Below are 26,495 nucleotides of genomic sequence, written 5' to 3' on the forward strand. Positions count from 1 at the left end.
AGTACTTTATTTCCGGTAACAGGAGGTAAATATTCTTTTTGAAAACTACTTGTATCATTTTTTAATTTTTTTGTAAAATTATAAACAATTATTAGTATTTAATAAATAATTGAAAATATAAAAGTATTTATTTTCATAAAATATCTATGATGGCACGCATTAACAATATAATGATTTTAGGATAAAATAGTTTACTGTACCATTGTTATATCCGAGATAACATATTAATATTTTCCAAATAAAAAATAAAATGTCAAAACTAAACACAAAATTAATGGCATTTAAGAACCGAGGTTGTATATACATAATAAAAAATAAACTAAAAAATAATACTAATAATTTTGACTGTTTAGAGAATTGGAGAAAAAGAGTATATCATATTATTATTTAGTAAGTAAATTGTATTTTTTTTTTTGGTTTGGTGTGGACTGATAATATACAGTAATTTAATTGAATAAAACATTTTTACAAAAACTGCCGTTTGCAGTTATACCGTATACAATTAATTGTAATTTAAGTATTTTGAATATCGAAAAATTTGTTTGATACAATAAATGTGTACTAAAATTGTTGTTTGATAATATTATTGTATGGTATAATTTTGTATTTACCGCTTTATTTTACGCTAATATTATTCTGTAATTAACTATTTGTTGGTTTTAGAATTTATATAGTTCTACAAAAATCGAGTTAATTTGATAATTATAATTTTATTTAAAAAATATATCTAAACATACAAAAAGTTAAAGCTTTATAGATTATTATGGTATTAAAAAATAAATAGAATGTTTTCAAATTAATTGAAAATTATAACTCACAACAACACAATGTTTTTAAGACATTACATTTTACGAGCACTTAAAATGTTCTAAAACTCTAGTAAAATTTAGAAATATTCGAAACAAATTAGTTTGCACAGACGTTTTCATGTTGACTGTTTGTTATGGTATAGCTGACTAATTTGAAATCCGGCCAACTACATCCATACAGCATAATAATATGTGCCGTTACTTCGACAAGAAATTCGGTTGTCTTAATTATTCTAGTTTCTCGAAATTCAGTTAAACATTAGTTGGAAACTTAATAGTAGAAGTCCATTAGTAATGAACCCAAGAAAGGCACCATACAATTTACTTGGTATTATAACCTATTGGAATTATAATATATTACGGACCGAGAGACCGAATAGTGGCACAGCCACAGCATGAATGGTAAACGTATCTAAGAATGTGTTTGACGTGACGAGGTAATTACAAAATGTTGTGTCGAAAACCTATTATAATTTATATTCCTTTCTGTCCACCAGCCTTGATTAACGAGATGAAATCAGTCACGAACATACGGCAACAAGCTAAATAAGTAATACGAAGTTGTCAACACTTTAATCGGTCAACGTGGAAAAGAAACAAACTTATTTCATTTTGATTCGTACTCTCTGATATAAAGTAACGGCTTTAACGTACTTCATCTTACACTTTTTCTAAAATATGACTTAAGCGTACTAAAGATAAGCTATAACTTAATCTATAATGAGGTGCATTATTTAGTTTTTTACATCATATAATTAGTTTAACGATTCCCAATCATATAATAGTAAATCATTGTTATGAAAATAAATATTATTATTATTAAAAAAAAAGCCGTAGTAAGTACTGCAGTTAATATTTATCAAAAATAATACATATATTTTTATTGAAAAAGACAAAACTATCTACAGAATAGCCATTGGGAATAACTATTGTTACAGTGTTGTTGTACCTATTATTTTGATGGTCTATATTTTTTTTTTTAAAGTGATGAGTACATGAATTAAACAATAGCGAAAAACGAACGTCAGCTTAGGTATAATAAGTACATTTGTCCATTCTCGATTCCTGAAGGAATGGCAATTTATTGATTATTAAAAGTCCTGGTTCATGGGTTTTGAATATGCATGTCGTCAGATAGTTTGATTTTTTCTTTGTTTAACATTCGGCGAGTATGTGTTTGACAGAAAATAGGTGTATTTCACTATCATTTACGCTTCAGATAATATATTAGAACCTTTGGGTTCTATGTTTTTTTTTTTAATCCGTAAAGCTGGACTTTATGTTTATAATATTCTTACTCTAGAGATTTGGTCTAAAAGTTCTTCTTTGAAGATATTTTAATCTAAATAAATTGAGGATGACTCAAAATGTCCTTGGATGCTTTCGAATATGATTTTCAAGGTAATAAAATCTTTTTCACCAATATACATTTACTCAGTTGGTTTCAAATAGGTATCTCTATTTTCAAAAAATGAACATATTAATGTAAATTAAATTTTTGTTTTTTAACAATTTGTATTGATGGATTTCTATATTTAGTATTTTAGGTTTTATGGAAAAATTAAGAACATAATATTATAATCATGATAGTATGATCTCTAAGGAATATTTAAGTATATATCATAATTGATTTATTATCATGTTAACGGTATTTTTATGAATAGTTAAAAAATGTGAATAATAACCTATTTATGGTTATTAGTTGATAATTACAAATAATATTAGTGTTATTGAAGAGATATATAATAATAGGTTTATAACTAAGTATAGAAGACACAATACCTAATATTATATACAAATATACATTGTTTCCAAATATTTTAGATTATATTAAAGTATTTTTCTAAATTGTTGAACATTTTAATATTTTATTTGCTGTTTTTTAATTAAAAAAATAAAACTAGATTTTTAAGTACCTAACCAAATAAAATTGCACAGCTTTGTATTGTTTTCCTGGTATAATTAAAAACAAAACACAATCAGTAAAATTAACTGTTTTCTATATTAAACTAAGTGACATTTGTTTAATATTGTTTTCATATTTTTGAAATAATATATTAATACGTTCAGTTATTTTATCCACTAAGTAACTTAAAAATTTAAATCACATAATGCATTAGTTTGATTATTAAGATAACAATATATTATAATTTCGTGTGAGTTTTAATGTCCACAATTTAGTTTTTTTTTAAATAATATGTACAAATATTCAATGTCGACGAATTAAATAACATGAACTGGATAATTATAATATTATTGATAATCATCCTTCTAAAACACCCTCTGATTTATAATTATTTTGTCCAATGGTTTATTGAAAAAAATGTAAAATAAACACATATTTTTAACTGTCTCTTCTAGTATTTTAAAAGTTAATTTGAAATTTGAAATGGATATTTGGAATCAAATTCTGGGTCACGAAAAAAAAAACACATTAAAATGCACAAATATTTCAATCTAGAGTTTATAGGTACTGTCACGTATAATTCTACACAACATCCATTAAATAATTTTCTTTTATAACACTCTAAATCAAGTGAAATATATTCACAAAATAGAAAAACAACTGAGTTTGTTCGTAAACATTAAAAAAAAAAATCTATAACGATGTCATTAACATATAAAAATCTTAAATATAATATTTATTTTAATATTATTTTTTTAATATTTATTATTGCTTGGGCAATATCAATGAATATGATGTTTATTTTTACAAAACCGTTTGTAATTAAAATAATAATAATAATATTATATTATTATTATTATTTATATTTATTTTGCTTTGTATATCATATTTAATATATTTTACTAACATATTTATATGGAACAAATGTGGAGATTAATAGTATCTACTACATTTTGAAATTTATACTTGTTGATAATTTTGAAATATTAAAATGATAATAATGATTTAAAAATCAAAATATAAAAATAATGTAAGGTTTTGTTATTTATACAATTATATATTCGGTTAAGTTTATTACAACTTCAATTTAAAAATTATATTTAGAATACAAAATTAATATTAGTGATTTTACAATAATGATCATAAAAAAAAAATATATATATTAAATAAAACCTATTTTAAATTATGAGGTTTTATTTTTGTAATAGTTTTGATTTATTAATTTATTGTTTTATCATCAGAAGAATTGATTTATAATAAGTCCTAAAAATTAATAAAATAGTATAAACGTATAATAAATATATATTTTTAAATAAAAAATAACTAAAAAACAAAAATAAAATAACAGTCGGAATTATGCATAAATAATCCACAACTCAAAATATATTACACTGTTATTTCAATATTACTATACTCATACTAATACAGTACAACTACTTAATAACATGAATAATCACACTTGTTAATATTAAATTTGTTCTCTTAAAACAATAAACATTTATATTTTGTTGTATGAATTCTTACTAAATTAAAAAAATACACTTACAACAACTTCTATAAAAAGAATTCAGTATACATATTGTAAACGTTGCGTGTTGTATAAAATAGGTAGGTATGATTATTTTAGCAATATCATAGAATAATAAAAAAGGCCATTGAAATAGAGTCATAAAATAATAAAATACCTAGAAAACTTTAATCTAGTTTTCTAATAAAAGAACCAAATCATAGATTATTGATTGTATAAATCATATAATGATTTGATAAGATAATATTAGGTCGGAAAGTTATAGTATTTTATTTTCAGATAAGATTTTTTTTATCGTAAGCTTCTAGTATTAAATTATAACAGTTTAAAAATTAAGATAATTTCGTTAAAATATTGAATTATACATTTGGCAATCACATAATATAGCCATTAAGCTGTATAATGTATATATTATAAATAACTGAGAGAGAGATAAAGAAAAATAATAATAAAGATAATTTTATCTAAATTATATTGAGTTACATGAATAGCTTAGATATTGGTAATTGGATTTAGAAAATAATTATGGGTAATTCATTGTGAGCTTATTTATAAGGGCGGCGAGAAGGAAAAGTAGAAGGTTTATAAAGTTCTTATTTCGGTCAGGAAACTGGAAATTCAGATAAGAATTTAAAATTGTGTTTTATATTCCCAATCTATAGTTTTATTTTCCTTATTGAAAGCAGTCTTACAGTTTCAATAAAAATTACAATAAGAAAAATCGATGATACAATTATTTAAATATTTATAAATTGCACGGTGGGAATAAATTCTTTATTTGCACCTCGTTGTTGATTATCGTTAGTTTTTTGGTTTGTTAGACTACGTCTAGATCAATTTTTTTAATTCTATTTTTGTCGAACACTAAAAATGGTATCGCGTGATATTTATTTATACATTATATATAGATCTTTTTTGTTATTTAATTATGTATCGTATAGTATATATTATACTATTAAGTTACTGATGACTATCATGAGAAGTGTGATGAGTGTGATGATCATAACTTTGAGGTAATTTATATTTTATAAAGGGAGCAAGATGAGTATTTAGGCCTGTAATGTTGTGGTCGTATTGTTGAGTTATATGTACGCTGCTGATATTTGTTTTCAGTAGCTTAGGCGTACGAGAATTGATGGTTGTTTATACTATAGGTATTGTGGTGATATTGATGGTGGTTCCTGCCAGTTTTTGTTGATTTTGATTAGTGGTATATTTTTCAGTGAATTCGGTAGAATTTTTTTGGTTGGTCTGTGATCTGGAAGTTGCTGAAGCTTTTTGAAGGCTGAGAAACCTTATTTACTCGATATGTTTCAATTCAAAATTTCGTACATGCTTTGAAAAAATGGTTTTCACTGTACTTAAAGTATCTGAAGGGGCTATTATAATATATTTTTGTGTGACCATATTCTTAAATGTGTAGTGGGTATTTAAGTATTTCTAATTTTTCTATAGGATCGAGCATACATATACGTTTAGAATAATCGAAACATTTTCATTTAAACGTATTAATGTTATACTATATATTGTTTAGTGTCATCCGTTTAAAAAAATGTATTTTTTACTTAAAATAAATAAGTGCTTGACAATATTATATTAAGTTAGATAAGAACAATTAAAATTATATTTATGTATATAAAATAAATTATTTTTTTTTCAAAAAAAAAATGTTAGATATGACAAATAAAAGTTACCTTATGCTATAAAATAATTACATTTACCTGCTATATTTAATTCATAATATTATATTACTCGAAGTATAAAAATAATATTTGTTTAAAATATTTTTCTTAGTAATTTAATGCAGAATAAGATTTATTTATGCATGATACAATTAAATCCATTATTTTATTCACTACATAAATTAATATACTTTATAGTTATTAAACGATTTTCTAGGTATAATTTATTTTGCATTCTATATTTTTATAACATGTTTCAAAAATCACAAAACAAAACTGTGTTTTTCTTGACAAAAAGGTGTTCATATCAGCCAGTTACAGATATAATTTATATTAAAATCTACAAAGGAAAAAATATGACAAAGTAAATACCACAAACAAAATATCACCCTTGTAAGTCAAAAGTGTTTTTCTTTCTTGTACCCGTTCTGAACACATAGTACTTATGTTTGTTACAGACATGGCCTATCCATTTCCTTATTATCTATGTCTTGTGCACACACTCTATCAGTTTATTTTTGGTCCGCCTGTTTCAAAAATATAATAAACAAGCTCATACTCTCATACTCTATTATTATTTCTTTATCTTTTCACGTATACTTGCACTTGAATCAGTTTAAATGGCTTACTGATTTTGATCGTCTTCCAATTACGTTTTTCTAAGATATATTATTATTTTTTTTTTTTATTTCAATATTTATTAAAAATAAAATAACAATTATTATACGTTTAAAAATTAAAAATTATTTTTGTTTAATAAATTATAACAATGGGAATTACATTATATACATATAAAATATTTGTACACTATACATCATGATATATAGATACTTAAAATAAAATATTTTTTCTTTTTTTAAATATCAAGTGGGGAAAAAACGTTATATTTATAATAACAATATCAAATTTGAATTACAATTATCACGATAATGCTAATTATATGAATAAGATATTATACATAAAACTTCATTTAAAAATCTTCTTTGAAAAATTTAAAAAATAATTATATTTAAGATTTGGATTTTTTTTATAACTATGAATATTTTAATTAAATAGGAACAATTTTAGTTAAAAGAAAATAAATAAAATATAAATCATTATTAAAAATAACGTAAGAAAATCCATTAATGTGAGAGCTTCAAATTATCTTACAAATTGATTAATTAGTACCACATAGAAAGTTTAAAGAAATTCTTTAAAATAAAAGCTTCTAAATTATCTTAACAAAATGAAAATTCTTAAGATATTTTCTTTAATCTATTTGACATGACTTTATTTTCATTCTACAACAGAAAGTAATTAAGGCAAAATCAATTTTAAAAATATAACAACAATTTTTCAGAACTAATTAATATATAATTTTTTTCATATAAAAATTGGTTTTTATAGATACATTTTTAAGTATGTTATGTGAATTCCTACTACTAAAATATACCATTACCATTCAACATCTAACGTTTATCAAATAAAATAAATTGGCGATGAAATTAATAATTATTAACACTAGCCCGCACACTAGTAATAATTTATGTAATATAACACAAATCTTACAAAGAATAATATATAATACTATGAAATATTAATGAAAAAAAACTTTTTCTTTATGTATTGAAATAAACTAAATTAAATGAAAAACTGAATAAAATTAATAACTACAGATAATTTCATTTATAAAGAGAAAAATAAGTTTTTATTTTAGCTCAATGTAGTTTTTAAAATAAGAATCTCATTAAATAAATATATAATAAACACGACTATAATAAATGCGAAATAGTTTAGTCTATAGCTTCTTTGGATATTATAGTCTTGATATATTTTGTCTTCACGACAACTGTATGATTAGAGTAACCAGAAATATTTTTGGTGTACCTAGTTTAGGTACCGACGAATAAAACATAAATTGAAACAAAATTATCTAAATCTCTGTCATTTCTTGAAGATTAATAGGGTATTTATTCCTTTATGAATTATTCGCTCCTGAATCGTATCGTAAAAATTGCTTGTCAGCCATAATTTTGTCATAAGACTAATGATAAATTCACTTAAACTTGCCGTTAGCTGTATGTGGCCGCCTATTAACGATTCTCAGCGTCATATTTATTTTTGTCTTTATGATTCAGTTTTTCGTCGAAACGTGTTCAAATAATAATTGTTCATAAAAATAATAATGGAATGTTTATTATTGAACTTAATTAATTTGTGTTCTTAAAATCAAGTTACTATTTTTCTTGATACACTTTTCAATAGATTCATACTGTAATCTCTCTCGAAGCGTATTGATTGTTTTTATTACTTACAGAGAATTATTGATATTAACAACTAGCATTCTCAGTAGATATAATAATGTATAAATGTATGGTTTTAAATTATATTCAAATTATTCGAATATCATTCGCAATGAATATGGCCATAGGCATTTGTCTTATTCGGTTACTTCGAGAACATTTATCAGCTCACCGCTGTCGGACTTTCAGTACCTATTAGTTTTAAAATGTATAACAGTGATGTTGGTAAAACAGTATTCTATGCGATAAAAGTGTATTTTATTGTTAATAAGCGTTTGAGTTGTAAGTGAAAGTGTAGAGCTTCGATATGAAAGGTAATAATTAAAATAATCTGTAAAACTATGAAAAACACACAATCAAAATAAATATTATGCAAGTGCTCAAACTGCAGTGTATAATATGAATAATGAATGTGCGTTCACGAGCGTGTTAATATTGTGCGCAAATAGTGTGTTGAATGAATTTAATTACCAGCGTCTATACACTATATACGCACAGTATGAACTGTTTTTCAGTTTAAAAGCAACGAGTAAACACTACAATCGATGGATCGAATTCACAGTATTAAGTAGGCTCTGCGTTACGGCGTTTGCGTTATTATTTTTCAAATCGAAATTCCATACATATTGCCGTCGTTAGTATAAAATTAGTGTGTAACTGCGTAACACGAGATGCGCCCGACCGATTACAATCCGTAAGGCGGGCGGTGCTGTATTCGTACGTTAACGCAGACTGTACCAATCGAAAAGGTGTTTAAATGTAAAAATATCGGTCGTGCGACAAAATACATACATAATATTATTATAATAACCGAAACCTCGATCAGGTCGGCGACCCGGTCATCGGGGGACCGTTTGGAACGATATAGTAAACTGTAGGTCGTCTGTAATAATAACGACGACTGTCGAATTGGTTCCCAATTTTCGAGTCGATTCCTGGGTTGTCTACAGGTAACACACGAATTGGTTCCCTCAAGCTTTTGTGGTAATACAGCCTCATCATCGATAATATAGGTAATTTTCCCAATCTCTGAATCTATTTTTAAATAAATCATCTGAGAGTGCTATATATTTAATTTTTTTCCTCCACTGGTTTAGTTGTCAGAATATTGACGAGAAACAACCATAATCAATTTACTAAGTATAAAATTATATTTATAAACTTTTCCAGACATCGTACAACCATGACATTATAGAGTCGTACTATTTTATAACAGTTGCAGTATACCTATTAACCCAGAGCCGGATTAAAGGGGGGCAGAGGGGGCATCTGCGCACGGGCGCAAGATTTTAAAGGCGCAAAGTTTTGAAATATTGTAGGTACCATTTAGAGTGAAAAAACTATTAGCGATTACGACAGTGTACACGGCGCGCAAACTCACATACGCGTTTCCACGAATTTACCGATATCTGAATTACAAGTAATAACTACAGTCACAGTGTCCACGTAATAATAATTATTATTAAACGACTATATAATATAGATAACATTTCCACCGACAACTTCGACCGATTATTCAAACGTATAGATACGTATAGTTTTCGGCCTCAAAAAGGGTCAAGAGTTATTTGCGATCTACTCTTTCAAAAAAAAAATTAAATTCATTTGCTATTCTTAATATTGAAAATGTTTTACTTGAATCTATGTCATGGGATGAATGTATTGACCAATTCGCTAAACAGAAATCAAGAAAAGCGTTTTTATAAAAATATTATAAATAATAAAAATAAAATAATTTACTTACATAATTAATCTCAGTATTTTATATATCATTTTAATAAATTAATTAAAATTAAATTAAATCATGTTTAAAATTGTTATTTTAATAAATGTATTTACATTGTTTATTGTTTAGGTATATAGTAATATTAAAAAGATTGTTAACATATTATTTCAATATATTTCTAATATTATTTAATAAATGCCAAATTATAGTAAAACAATGTTATGTTTATAAAAAAGTAGTTCTTAATTTTAGGTAGGTTTGCCCCGGGGCGTAAAATATCTTAATCCGGCCCTGTATTAACCTGAACTAAGAATGAAGCCCATCGGTCGTATACGATTAATCCGATACGGATCGCGGACGTCGACTCGACGACAGGCGTAATTGTGCGCGTGTATTTAACTTATGTCGTACAACTATATAGTGTCGACGTTATAAAATAACGTTTGTCGTAGTATTATTATGTACCATTATGCGTTTACCTACACTAGCGGCGTCGCGTCCGACGAACAGTGGTAAAAACCACAGGTTTCGCGTTACCACGTGCAAAACGTTTTCCGGGTAAACCAAATGACGGAGTTGGGGGGGAAAAAATTCTATGTGAAACACAACACATCGACGAGACCGCGTTTGTTTGTTCGCGACGACCGACCATAATACAGGCGGCCGCCAACAACGCGCAGTTGTATTGTCGTGCAGTATAATAGGTAGTGTTATATATATATAAATATACTACCACCAGTACCGCTGTTACGTCCTCAGATAAACACGTAATGCGCCCGTGTGCGTCCGTGTGTCGGCGCGTTCAGATTTCATAAATCATCGTCGTTGTCTCTTACTCAGCTCCTCTCGTACGCCGCACCGGAGAGAGCCGTAGTACGCGCGACCGCGTTCGGTTGTCTATGAACGAAATTGCAAGCGTTTTTATTTCTCCGTCCGAAGCGGCTCCGTCATCACTCGTCATCGCACACCACCACCGCCTCCTCCCTCCCACCACATACACCTCCCCGGCACGCGCTTCCGTTCGCGCTCGCTGCTGCGCCTTATCGCGATAAATATCGATCTTTCGGCGACGACCCGAACGCGGGAAAAAAATTCGATAAAACTCGCACCGCACACACACACACATACACACAAGCCCGCACAATAGGCACGTCGTTTTCTTCTTTGTAGGTGTTAACTTTATTATCGAATATAATACCGGCGCGGCGGTGGCGACACGGCCGGAGAACTAAATTAACGACGACACCTATGTGAGAAATGGTGTGTTTCCTGGTTTGACAGCTGGAACAATGGGTACAAAATATGATTTATCGTTCGCACTTTGATCGGTATACGTTTTAATTCAATCGAAATTATTGTTACGCTGATATATCGACGATGGCGGCGGCGGTGGTATTATAAGGCTTATAGTGTGTACCTACTACGTGTGTTTCGCGAGAAAATCTAAAGCTATTATTACTACTATTATTATTATTATTATTATCGTCGTCGTCATTGGTTATTGTGTGTCCCTTGTTTTATTTTTACGGGTGTGTAAAGGAGCTGAGCGCTCAAGCCGCCGTGTGCTTAAATACCGTTAATCGAATTCGTTTGTTGCCGATGCCGTAGTCGACGGCGATAAATGATCGTTTGTCGACTATTATCACGGTTTTTATCTACGCGTTTCTTTCATTGTTAAGTCGTTTTTTTTCACGCGATTTATAAATTACATTTACAACCCAAATACACGATTAATGGCGACGAGAACATTTCGTCCACAACCGGCGCAGCTTATTCACAAAACAAAAACAAATCGATCGGGTTCGCGACAATGCTATACGAATTCGTGATCGGAAACACGTCACGTGTATATATAGCGTAGTATAAGCACGCCGCCGGATTCGGGGTTAACGGCAAAATATAGAAATGGAATGGAAAATGACCTCTCGTAACACACATTATCTATTAACGTGATTAATATATTAGGAATCGGAAACAACGCGTTATGTCTCGTTCTACTTTGAGATCGGTAATAATATTACGGTGAAGGCTTTTTGACTTATTAACTGAGATTACAAAATAGTAAGCCCGCTGCAAACGTAGATTCTATAGTGCTACCGCTACCAAACTCGAGACTTCTCTTGATTGCGACGATCCCCTCGGGGTGGGATCATTTTGATGTAACGTTTTTGTATAACACCGCTGGATAGATATACTTAACATTACTACAATCTAGTAGCTTTAGTTGTATATTATATGACATTAATTATGTATATATAACAGATAACAAATATTTTGGTTTTGAATGTATATAAGACAATTATTATTATGATTTTAAAACGAAATTAAAAAATTAAGTTAATTTAATATTTTTTATTCATTTTACAATGAAACAACATATTGTATATTTGTATTAGTTATTGTGCAATAATCTTTCGTTAAAAATACTTTTGGATAGTATTGTTAACCGTACGTAAAACGTATATTGTTATAAATATGAAAATTATAGCTCATATCAGAAATATGGTATCATAGTTTATTATAATTTTGCGATAATAATATGAAATTATTATTGTTTATACTCTAAAAACTAATATTAAATCAACGTACAAATTTTAAACACAGTAATAATGTGGACAATTATATGTTTTAAAAATAATAAAATTTAATAAAATAAATGTAAAATAAACATAATTGAGTTCAAGATCTAGTAAAAAATACTTACCGATAACAGGATCACAAATAATTGTGTTGTTCAAAGACAACATTATATTATATTTATCAGTTATCAACATTTTACTATAAAATAACTATGTAGTATTGTTAGGTTGAGCTTATTTGAAAGTGATATAATAATTATTTTTGAGTATGATTTTTCCGAACAAATTATAACAATGCGCTGTCATTCTATTACAGTGTATCGGATTTTGATAATATATTATAATATTGCCGATAATCTTTTCCAAGGTAAAAAAAATTGTGCATTTTAGTTTATGTGCTTTAATTTTTTTCCTCATTTGTTTATGACAAAACTTCTATTGTTAATCCACGATCCATACTCAGGGTAAAACGATGTTAACCCGTGTTTAACCCATAGTACAGGTAAAAAATGTTATTCAAAATCAAAATACCCTTCCATCTCAAGAGAAATTCACCTCATTTTTTATGTTTGATATTATTACGCATAATATTATATAAAAAATGACTTTTTTTTTCAATTAGATAATCGATTTTCATAACATAAACAAAAACAATCTTTTTTCATTGATATATTACACAGTTTCTATAAATATTAAGGTTATTTTTTTCAAATTATAATGATTGCATAAATCTCAAGATATGACTTACTAATTGCTAAAACAAATTATTTTTTTTTTTTAAATGGTCCATTGTCGAATAAAATATTTTAGTAATTATAAAATATATACGATTGAGTTATATTAATTTTATATTATTCATTGTTATACCTACGTCATGATTCAAATTATAAAATTTCTTAAAATTATTTCTTGTAGTTCAATAATAAATTATATTTTAATATAATATTATAGAATAAGCAACTGTAATTTCTTAAAATTGTATTTGGTATTGAAAAAATATTAAATGTAAAAATTAAATAATTAAGCTATAAAAAGTAAAGAAAATTGTCCGCCTTTTATATGGCATATTTTACGAGTATGACATGTATCTGCCAATATAATAGAAATAGGTTAAGAGTTTTCCAATCGAAAAAAAAAATAATAAAAATATACTTACTTATGTATATTAGAATTCAGATCAATAAAACATTAACTTTCTATCGTAATATAAGTTTTTCTAGTAAAACTACGGTCGTGCATAGAAAAAAACAAACTCAAACCAATTAATCTGTACAGAACAGCAGTTATATTACGAAAACAAAAATGGTCTGAAACGTAAAATTCGGTTCGGGTCTTATCGATTTTGTGTCGTAATTTCGTAAGAACGTTAGAAGTTTTCATAGTTGATATCACTGCTAAGATACATTTCAAAATAATGACTTTTAATGCTAGAAAATCAATCCAGAAAATGTACCTGAACAAAGCACAACAAAGTTTGTTCTATTTTTATTTAACTTTGCGTTGTTCTAATACAAGAAACAACATTGATAAAGACGAATAAAAAAAATAAATAAAAAAATATAAACATATATAATCTAGACGTTTCATGCTTGAATTTATCATTTTTTCGTGGTTCACCAAATAATATTTAATATTGGTACTAAAAACTTCCACGTCTAATTTATTTAGTTCCTTTCAAAATGCTTAGTTTGCGTAGCAGGAAAAAATAATAAGAAATTATACTAATAAATTTGTGTTTATTCGTGATTTATAATAGTTCTAGCAAACTTTTGCCACAAACATTTTCTTTTATCTTCATCGTTATTACCACCGGGATAGTTTTTGGCTCTTTCCCCAGCAATGACTTCTGTTGTCCGTAACTGGCACGCCGAGAGCAAGTTTTCATGATGCGATTACTGAAATATCGTCTGGACAACTTGAATTGTGGTGAAAAAAAAATATATATAAACATAGAATGTATAATATATTAAACAACTAAACATAAAATAAAAAATTAAAGAGACCGTTTTTGGTATTCTATGAGAGTATTTCGTCGTGAGTTAGTTTTGTTTTTTTTTTTGTTCATGCAATTATTTTTAGTATGATAATTTACCATAATATTCTCGACATAATCATAATCTAAATGGTATTGTACTAATGTCACAAAGCCATGTGTTCGTTAATATCTATTTTATGATGATAATATTATTGGACCGGACTTATACAATTATATAAATTGTATATTATAGTATTTATATTATCCACTGTAAGAAAATTGAGTGGTTCGACACATCATTTCTTTACGAAATTTTATAAAATTCAAACATTTAATAAAAGAATGTAATTTTTAACAATACATAATATAATCTAAAATTTCATACATAATAATAATGTGGTTATAAAATTATTGAATCTATAATCAGCCGTTTTATAACCACATTATTATTATGTATGAAATTTTAGATTATATTATGTATTGTTAACAATTACATTCTTTTATTTATAAATTCAATTTTAATAGGTATAAAAATCATTAAATTAGTAACTAAAATAATGCTGAATAAATGTTTAATAATTTTATACTTTCAGATAATATTACACTGTCACCTATACTAGTTGAATAAATTAGCTATATAGTATATATTATAGAGTATAAATATTTTCATTGTTATGAATACATAACGTAATTTAATATAAATGAATAAAACTATTTTATTTGATATATTATTACATTTATAAATTATAATACTATACAATTTACCAATATATTTATCATATGCTACTTTTTCCACATTCTATCGTATAATATGCTTTATGATAATTTTCACCAGTTTAAAGTTAGTTAAAATCTAAAAATCAATAATAAAACATGTTATGAGTACTACTTTTATTTTTATGCAACTTAATTTATTTATATTTTATGAAATGCGATCAGTTATAGTTGTAAATTTTAAATGTATTTAAATATCGTTTATTGGTTTTTAAGTGTATTTGATTGAATTGAAATTATTTTATTTTTACAAATATAAACATTGAACACAATATTTTACATATTTTACACGTTAATCATTTCAATATATTATTATAATATTATGGTATTCGTATGCAATATTTTTTTTCCTATGTAAATATGTACCTATTTTGCCTATACGACACGCCGTTTATTTATTTTAAAATGGTGAATAATTATAAAACTTATTTTTTTTTTTTTAATTATAAAAACAAAATATATCTTTATTTTAAATTATGATAACATTATTAATCACATATTACATATTACATAGTTCAAATAATATTATATAATATAAAATATTAGTGTAAGAATAGTTTTTTTTTACAATTTATTAATAATTATTTTTTTTTTTTTTTAAATGTGAGAAATAAAATATTACACGACACATATTATCATTTCGAGTTAAATTTTCTTAAAATTAAACTACTTAAGTATTTATTTTGAAAAGTGGTAAATTTCAGCTCAATTTATAACAATGTTTAGAATTCTAATTCAAACGGTATATTTTATTCAGTATATTTTAACTTTTTCTGAACGATGTAATATTAAATAAAAAGTGTACATTTTACTAAATAGTACTTAAAATATAACCTCGTATTATAAAATTAATTCCAAGAAAATGCAAATTATGACCATTATTACTATTATTTATTTCAAAACCAAATCGTAAATGCAGTTTAGAAATTATGTTTGGCGAATAGTGATACTTTAATACGAGTATTAAAGAAAATATTCCTAATATTTCTAACTAAGCGAAATTATTGGTCAAACAAATTATTTGCAACTTTTCTTATCGCATTGCTTAAGAAGAAAATGCAATGCATATTATAGTTTTAATTTGTTTGGAGTGAAATTTTCCAGTTCTTAATATTTTGTTGATTTTATTTAGAATTGTTTTTAAAATTTCCATTCATTAAATTGATTAAGTGTTTAAAGGTATGTATTTTGCACTAAATATAGAATAAGATAAAGTTCAAAATATCATTTTTCATTTTTCATGAACTAGTATCTCCACTTCATTAGGTTAACTATAAATAAATTGTAGAATATTATTTTAAAGATCAATATTAGAAGTTTCTACACTTTTACTTAGTTTCTGAAATTAATCATTATTTAGTGCTGTTTTCTGTAGTTTACCTAAAATAGTTAATATGATAATAAAATGTTAATGATCGAGGTTAGATAATAAGTAAAAGAAAATATAATAATAATAATAATAATATAATTATGAACAGTTTCACATAATTATTTGATTCATTAAAATATTATTAGCTGTCTATCAGCTGCATATTTTCCAAGAAAAAAAACGGTTTAGTTAAACCAAAATTGGTTTATTTTTTAAAATATTCTATACAACGAATTCACATAAAATATAATTATTTTGTTCGGAAAATAAGTTAAAACTCATCATAAATATTAATGAGAGTTGTATATGAAATAAATTTCTGATAACTATTCAAATAAACTAAAATATATACTATTAAATGTTTAATGTATCTTTTCCGTATTTTGAATACATAAATATACATAATTTTAACCATATCGATATTATGCGATCTACATTTAAAAAATAAATATTACTAGCTATTCGAACCTATTAATAATTCAATTGATTTTACGTGATTGAAATTTATTTTTTGACATATAGTAGAAGAATAATTGCATGCAATTTATTTTAGTTTATCAAAACTCAACAATTTTTTTGTTAGCGGGCAACTGTTAACATTTAGATTAATTTTGAATAACATTTGAGTTTCACGTATCACAAATTTACTCGCGTCTAATATAAATTAAATCAACATAGATATTATTTTTGGTTTACGATTGATTTAAAGGCATACCGAATTTATATTCAAATATACTTTTTGTAAAGTAAATTTTATTGGTATAGGTTATAAAAACTGTGTTTTTTCGTAGTATTTTTTCTAACTAAAAACCGAAAACATCTCAAATCTACCATGATTTTTTAAGAAAAATTCGTAAAACTACAGTTAATATAAAGGATAATATAATGGATATACAAAAACCAATTCTCGTTACAATCGTTGTTCGTCTGTAAAAGTTTAACATTGATTTTAAACTTAAAGACACGTCTCATTGAAACCTTACAATTCCGGTATCTCATTTTTTTTTCATAGACCGATTGACCATTAATGTTTTATGACCAATGATTTACAATTATTACTTTAAAACAGTATGCACATACTAGGTTTGTATCAATTATTCAAACAGGAATAAACTATGGTTAGGATATTCGTCTTACTTAGCTCTAAATTAAATACTTAATAAGACATTACTACTAAAACAAAATAATTTTCAATTGTTTTGAGCAATATAAATGTGATAAGAATCTTTTTTTTAATTAAAATAAGAATGTCTAGAAAATGATATAATATTAATATTTTATTTATATTTTAATTTTTACTTAATGCAATATTTAATCATAATTATTTAAAATTAAATTATAATTTTAAAACTGTACATTTTTGTAAATTTTAAAATTCTTATAATTTACTTTGTAATTAAAATCGTATTTAAAACTTCTGAGAATCACTATAGATGATTAAATTGTATAATAGGTCAATTTAATCTTATTTTAAAAATAAGTGCGTAATATGCAATATTGCGAACTTCAATTTGATATATTGAATTTTTGTAAGACGGAGATAACACTTGTAGGCGTCTTCTTAATAATAATATTATAATTTAGTTAAATAGAAAACATAAAAATCATATTTATTAAATTCAAGCCGAATACTATTAGTGACCTGTTAAAATATGTAAGAGTTCCTCAACGTTGTCTGATAATATTCAGGATGTCAACGCTCAAGTACCACTTTAACATCATCTTTCACGTAAAACAAAATAAAACCTTTCAATCTACCTATTTGAAAATTACTTTTACTTTTTCATTGTAAAAAATCACTCTCAATATTTTACACCGAAAATATGTCCGTTGTTTTGTAATCTCGATGAAACTTATAGGGTAAATATATATATATATATATTTTTTTAATACGAGTATGAAATACGTATTATTTTAACCTGACAATACTCGACAACAATGGTGTCACAAAAATACGATAAGACTAAAGAATGTAAAATGGTGCACGGAATAACGTAGTGGGAATTATAAATATAAGTATTATATACAAAAACACCTAGAATTAAGAAAAATAAGTACAACAATGAATTCAACGCATTATAATAATAATATGTATTGTCGATTTCAGAAACGCACTTAAAAACTATACTACAATATTTTAATGATTAATTCAGTTACCACTATAATTCTATCATAATAACAGCAACAGCAACAATAATAATAATAATAATAAATTTAAATTTATACCGCGATTACAAAATATAATAAGACCCTGAAAAAACATCTCTTGGCACGATAAAGAATATTTCGAACTATTTGTTTTTTTTTTTTTTTTTTTTTTATCAAAAGCAATTTAAACGATTGTCACGAATGCGGTGTTCGCATGTTAATGATCTTATCGTCGGCTAGATCGGTTCAAGGAGTCATTTGCGCAAACCATAAGCAAGAAATGAACGTTTCGTTTTTCATTTCAAACGCAATAAAATATAACGTGTTTCATTTTTCCGATATAACATTTTAGTCACGTGAACCGTTCGTATGGCAATCTGGAATGTTTACATCGCCAGGATCAGATGTAAATGGTTAGGTACATGTTTGATCGGTATATCGGTTATCGGGCAACGTCATTAACGGAATCGTATCAATCATCACCGCTGACACAAAAAGTCACAATATATTACGCTTCTATTTTATTTCATTTTATCACAATTAAGTATTATTGATAATAGTTTCGGGTGATTTATCTGTTGAGAGTTTATAATATATGATTTGATTATAATTAAATTGGAATCCAGCCGAAATCGGTTAAAAGTTGGATAAAGCCCATTTTTGTTCAATTTTAATTTCCGGCTAAATTTTATGAAATTAATTATATAATTAAACGGAACAGTTAGACGCCTTAAGGGCATTACTGAATAATTTTCAAAATAAAAAAATCCAATAATTTTATGAAAACCGTATCAATAATAATATTATGTAATAACTAGATATTATATTTCATTAAAATAGCTGATGAAAACATCTATAATAAATTAACATAAATTATTCCTTATAATTTCGAATATATTTTCACTACAAAATAATACTACCTAGGGTTTAATATTATCACAGTTCGTTCATAATATCCAAGATGCCATTAATAGTTGAACGAAATATAATGAAATCTAGGGAAAAAGTCAGGGTAAAAATTTCACAGAAACAAAGCTAAAAAAAACAAACGGAATATTATCTAAAATAAACGTTTTAGAAATGTAGTTATATAATATAATGTTTAGTCAAACAAATTTCACATTATAATTCAAAACTTATAATAAATAAAAATTGCCGTAAATAGTGTATTATTCATAAAAGTGTTACATAATATTGTAATATTGACCAATTTTTTTGTGTACGTTGTTGAATGTTATTTTTAAAACGATTATTTTAGATTTAGATTTTTTCTTTAACTTTATTAGGTTTTAAACTTTACCATAGCTTTTACGCTGTCTCTATCTGTTGTATCCTAACCTAACCTAACCTAACATTTGAGTAGAAGACTACAAAATGTAGTAAACATTTAAATGGTGTAATCAGCCACTTACAAATTATATTCGACTAAATAAATGTATTTTTATTATTGGTGGGTAAATGATACAAATAATTTATTGAAATTACACGAAATTTTGAATGAGGAACGGACCTGGCCTTGTCAAATCATATAAGACTTGTGAATATTACCCCAAATAAACTAAAAACAATGATATAATATACATTATACCTATTATCAGAAAAAAAAGTAAAATAGGTTATAGTATGTATAATTTACTAATTATAAATTTTTATATGTATGTCTTATGTAGTAGAAATAACTACCTAACATTATATAATATACTTGAAAATGTGTAGAATTATCAAGCTCGTAAAAATAAAACAATTTAATAAGTCTGCAACTTTAGTCCGGCCCCGGACCCGCGTTAGTAAAATTTAATTAAATTCCGAGGCCTCGCCAGAAACAAATTGACCCACGCCTCACTCCATTTCAAGGCCACAACTCTTCCCTTCCTTACCGTCTCTTGACGACTTATCCAATCGGTAGTTAATGACTTCACCGAAATCTACTTCTTTTCACACGTGAGCGGCATCCATGTCGTTCTAGATCGCACCGACACCACTGCGGCCTCGGCACAGACAACCGCCGGTTTTACCGCCGTTTTGCTCGACTACTACGTCAGCCGGGATGACGGCGTCGATGGCATAGGTCGCAGGTACAGTCTTCCACTGTCGGCGCCGCTCAAATCCTGTTTGGCACCGAAGACGAGTGCGTGTTGACCGACTAAGATTAGGTTAACTTGCGTATGTTGCTCTGAAAATTTTGAAAATAAGTGTTCAGTGTAAGCTTGGCACTTGTTTTTAATTTAATGTCATGATGAAAAACATTGTTTGAGAAGATTATTTTAGCGGTCAATATAGTATAGAATTTATCTCAAACATTCCATCGTTCCGATACTCATTTTTGGTATTGTATATTTTTAAAAGAGTGACTTAGTGGAATTAATGCAATAGGGTACGTGTTTGAAAAGGGATTACTGTACGGATCTCCATCCATAAATTTGCGTAAGCAATAATGACAAATATATTTTAGTGGCACGCTGACGTCCCAGCTTGGTGTTTTAAAACAGGGCGCCTTGTGTACTTTAAAATTAACTAGATATTATAATATAAAGACGGAAATAATATTGGGGCTATACTCAAGATGTTGTTGTTATTACTCCACCTGATATACGTGACTTATTATGTGTGTGCTTTTAGTAATTTTACTGAAAAATCACATGCAGGTTAAGTATGTCCCAAAGTAAAAAATAAAAACAGAAAACTTACATGTTGCACGGGCTATACAATCTAACAATATAGTTACTTTGTGTTTCAGTGATTATTACAAATTCGAAGACTTTAAATTAAAGACAGATAAAACTTTTCTTTTAAAATACGCCAAGTTCAAACGAGAATAAAAAAATGCTTAAACTTTTTATTGGTACACCAAAATATATCATAGGCACCAACTCCATTAAATATCCTATTATTTTGAAATAAATAATAAGTGTTTCTAGCTACCGAGTTCTTACAATATTAGTATAAATAGTGTTCCTAATATTGATTAACATAATATGAGTTTTAAATTGAATTTACTATTTTATGATATAGTCTATCGATGGTAATTCATTTCTAAATTAACTGTAATCAGTTACAAAATAAATTGGCCTAACTAGTGATTAAACTTTGATTTAAAGTAAATTTATGAATATATTTGATGCTTTATGACAAACATCATACAACAAAATTAATTCTTTAGTATATCAAATAGTATATATGAAAATGATTCATAAAAAAAAATTAATTACATTTTTTATGTATAGATATGTATAAGTATAACTGATAAGATTATTATGATTTAACATATTATAGAGTCAATATATTTCTTCTAATACGATTTTATTATGTACATAAAAACGTCAAAGAAAACAATAATTCATTTACGAAAGACTTATATACTTAAACATACACTTTAAAAAAAAAAAATAGTTTTTTAGGTACATAAAAAATAATTTATTAAAATAATACTAATAAAAAACTTGGTTAAATATTTTTTTACTGATAGTATTTACAAAACTTATCTTGCGGAAATATACGAAATGACATGTCGAAATAATCAAAAGTTCGAAACATCTCATTGTCACAGAATGTCATAAATGTAGCACACATTTTTAACTCTGTGCATTATGAGTGTACATGCACGTGCGCTGGTGCGCGTATGTTTTGTATAACTACAATAAAAAGTGTTTCTAAAATGTACATCCTTATAGATCATAGGATAAACATATTCAGTGAAGTGGTTCAAAAACAATATTTTCAAAATGATGAGAGACACGGGTAAACTGTCACTCCGTAGTTTTTTCATTATTTGTTGATTTTCCTCGAGTCCTGTAGCCTGTTATTACCCACTGACACCTGCCAATATCTGTTGATACCTGTCAATATATACTGCCAATATCTGTCGATATCTACTACCATGTGCCAGTAGCTGGTGATATTTGCCGTACTTAGCTTGTTGGTGTCTATCGAACGATGAAACATTGACCGACGTAATGTATTCGATTAAAACACTATAAAATCCCATAAACTATATAGTTCAAAATAAAGGGGAAAAGAATTATTATGTGTCGTATTTTCTCGTATTTAGACTATGCAGACATTGCAGTGAAATATTTACTTTTAAAATTAAATCGTGTTTTATGATGTTTTTATGATAGATAAAAAAAATCTATGAATATTTCATGATTGAACAATAAATCACCGAGTATATTATTCATCTCAATAATTGTAGAAACGCCCCGTATCATATATATTATTATAATACGAAAGTGTGTGGTGTTTGTGTACGTGCGATATATCTAATAGCTTGGGTTTGCTGTTTATGGCATTATAATCGACATTGACTTAAACCTTATTATATTTTGGTATTATAAATATTCATCATACGCGCGTAAATGTTACCATTCGCGAGAACGCCCACGAAACGTGATGAAAAGCATAGAGGAAAACCGCAACAGTTATAGTCTGTGTATAATAACGACACGTGATTTTATTTACGACAAGACTAAGTGCAATGTAATATATTACAAGGCGTATAGTAAAATTATTAATATTGCATTAATGTGATATAAATGCATAGCTGCATTTGATAACCCTTTGACTGTCGATTACTTTAGATACGACGGAGAGAATGCTTTAGATTCATCTATTATAATATAATGATAGGGAATTCAGGTACGCAATAAAATATGGAAACCGGCATTTGAAGCTATGTTAATAACAACAACTGGGGATTCGTTGCGGACACAGATATGAACTGAATTTGATTAAATTCAATTAGTTGTTAACACCTCATCCGTTAAGTCGAGATTATAATATACCCAATAACTGTTTATATAAAAATATATTAACATAATGGTTATATAGGTACTATAATAATTATATATTATAAAATGAATATTTGTTGCTTAATGAAGTCGGTTTAGATTCATTTTATCGTCTATCTTTTTTTTTTCAAACACTTATGAAAAAAAATATACTTTATTCGTTTAAAAACTCCTCGAAAACAATTGTTATGCCATATTATTAAAAGTGCACTCATATTGTATCCTACAAAAAACACGTGAAAACAAATGTCAACAATTGCTTCAATGATATTTAATAAGAAATTTCGAAAAATTGCTTTGATATTAGATTATTCTCATTGTGCCACGAACAAGTAAACAATAGACTGCATAGAGTTAACACTTTGAAAATGTTAATAATTAAACATCGTTTTATGATGATAATTTGCATTTCGAGTACTGAATAAATGTAAAGTATAATGTATCAGTCATATTTGACACGTGGTTTGTTGTCGTGTTACAGTAGTTAAAAAAAAATAATGCATTATCAAGTTCCATCGCAACACTTAACGACGACACGGCTTTTAAACGTACACAAAAAAGACATAGTATATCCATTGTAACAATAATAGCCGTGAACATTTAATAAAACTTTTTTAAAAATGCAAAAAAATGCGAGGGAAAAATATTATAATGACAATAAAGCGTGACGTGTATAACGTATTAACACTAGTAAAACACGTTTAAAACTCAAAATATTTTTTTTCTATTATATAACAATATAATAAGTGTAGCACCTTCGTGGATCAATTGTTTTTTTTTTTTTTTGAGCGGGAGAAGAATTGATTTTGAGATACCTAACATTTTGCGATATTATATACCATTTTCCTCTGATTTCAGATCACGTACACCGTCGATGTTCGCTATGCCAGTGGTCATAAACGGTCCCAGCGGTCGTCGCGACGCGTGAAAACAGCTTACCAAACGTGTCGACGTGATCGCACGTGCACGATGAGGCCGTTCGTGGTTGGCGTGGGATTGGCACTGCTGCTGGCCATCGGAACGTTCCACAGCGCCGTATGTTCGCAAAACGGTAAGTAGGAAATCGGTCTCGATAAAATAATTTATATACGTATCGTTAATCACGCGCATCCACGGGCAGATATCGATGGTTTTTTGCGAAGATTAGATTGTATTTATAATAGATGTATCAATATACAATTATATTTGCATTATTTTTAATAATACATTTTAGACAATACACTTTATTATACTTTACACTGCATACGACCGTATAATTTTCATTCAGAAAGAGTGTTTTCCAAATGATAGACATTAACACTAAATCATAGTGACCTAACCAAATAACAAGAAAGACATAAGTAGTAGGCCAATATGAAATAATATGAGAATCACGTTACGGATAACGTCGTGTAATATGATATAGTTTTCAAAATAGCTACTTTAAGTACTGTAGAAATAATTATCGTATTTACTGAAAAAATAATCGTCTTTTATGAAATGGCATTTTTTTTATTTTCATAAGAGAAGGATTGATTATTTACATTAAACTACAGAAAACAGGCAAACGTAGTTGTGACGCATACGTGTAATACGTAAAAAAAAAAATGAGAAAATTATCAATCATTAACTACCAATTTAATGTATTTTACTTTTTCTAAGTGTTATAATATATTAGTATCTATTATTTTAAAAAGGACCGTGAACCGATGGTGGAAATCTAAATAATAAATTTGTATAACATTTTAAGAAAATTCAAATTTAAATACTAAAAGTGACTTTTTTGTTAACTGGCAGTGGTCATATTAAATAAGCCGTAAAACAGTCTTTAATTTAAATAAAGTATTGATGATCGATATTTCACTGTTCCTTGATATTTTACATCTAGGTAAGTCTAGTAAAGAGAAAAAGATAATATTTCTTATTTAAAATGTTCGTTTGTTTTTGTATTTCATAACAATATTGGTGTGTAGTTAGCTAATTAATGGAATGTAGTACATGTATTACATGCGTTCGTGTGTACATATTTCACATTCTTCAAAATACCACTGAAAATCAATTTTAATAATTTTTATTAATCATAATATTTATTTTCGAAATTTCATTTTTACAACAAAAAATACATCGTCAGATTGTAAATATGTGACTGTGGTCGATAAATGACGATTAAAGGATTTTTATAAAATTGTTCGAGTGTTTTTTTTTATAATGATTACGTATAATTATATAATACCAATTAATTATTTAGTATGGTATAATTAATCCTGAATAATAGATAATTATATTTATTATTATTATTTACTATTACTTGAATGTTTTGATTAAGGTATATAAAAATATTCGAGTATAGCGATGGTGATGAAGTATTAACAAACAAGTACCAATTAAAAAAGATTTAAATACCAATTCAAAGTATCTTACAGGCCCCGTTTCATTTACGTTATTGAGTTTTGCACGATTATAAAAACACATTATAAAAATATTTTAATATAACTCATTAAATGCATATTAGTGAACGTCCTCTAATTCTGATTTTAAAGATAACATCAAAAGTGGAAGATATTTTTTAAGAACATTACAAATCCATTTTTTATAATTTATACATTATTTATTTTTATTTCATTTTTTAATACAACAAATCATCTTTTGTTCTTTTTTTAAATAGTAATGGTTTACCAATTTTGCATGAAATTATGCTCCTCCTCGTGTTTTCTAAAATATAATATAGGTAATATTATTGTTTACATATTATTACTGTAAAACTATTATAGAACGAGTAATTACTTTTCAGTGTAGTTGTGTTCTTACAGTAAAAATTCGGTGGACATGTAATAAGGTTTTTTTGAAATAAATAAATACAAACAATAATAATAATAACGGTAATATAATAATAATCATAAAATGACCACGCACAACTATACAGCAATCGACAACGGATAACGCGTCAT

General features: G+C 26.7%; 1 protein-coding gene across 1 annotated transcript in view; it reads left to right on the forward strand.

Annotated features, from left to right (window-relative positions):
• LOC132929513 (hemicentin-2-like) overlaps nucleotides 1-26,495 on the forward strand; it is a 318,477-nt gene that overhangs the window by 20,237 nt on the left and 271,745 nt on the right. Inside the window, exon 2 of the mRNA XM_060994902.1 lies at nucleotides 24,427-24,619. Coding sequence (XP_060850885.1) covers nucleotides 24,538-24,619 — 82 coding nt within the window. The 5' untranslated portion in view covers nucleotides 24,427-24,537. The remainder of the gene's footprint in view (nucleotides 1-24,426; nucleotides 24,620-26,495) is intronic.

This window comes from Rhopalosiphum padi, chromosome 4 (assembly GCF_020882245.1).
Source record: "Rhopalosiphum padi isolate XX-2018 chromosome 4, ASM2088224v1, whole genome shotgun sequence".
In the NCBI taxonomy this organism is placed as follows: Eukaryota; Metazoa; Arthropoda; class Insecta; order Hemiptera; family Aphididae; genus Rhopalosiphum; species Rhopalosiphum padi.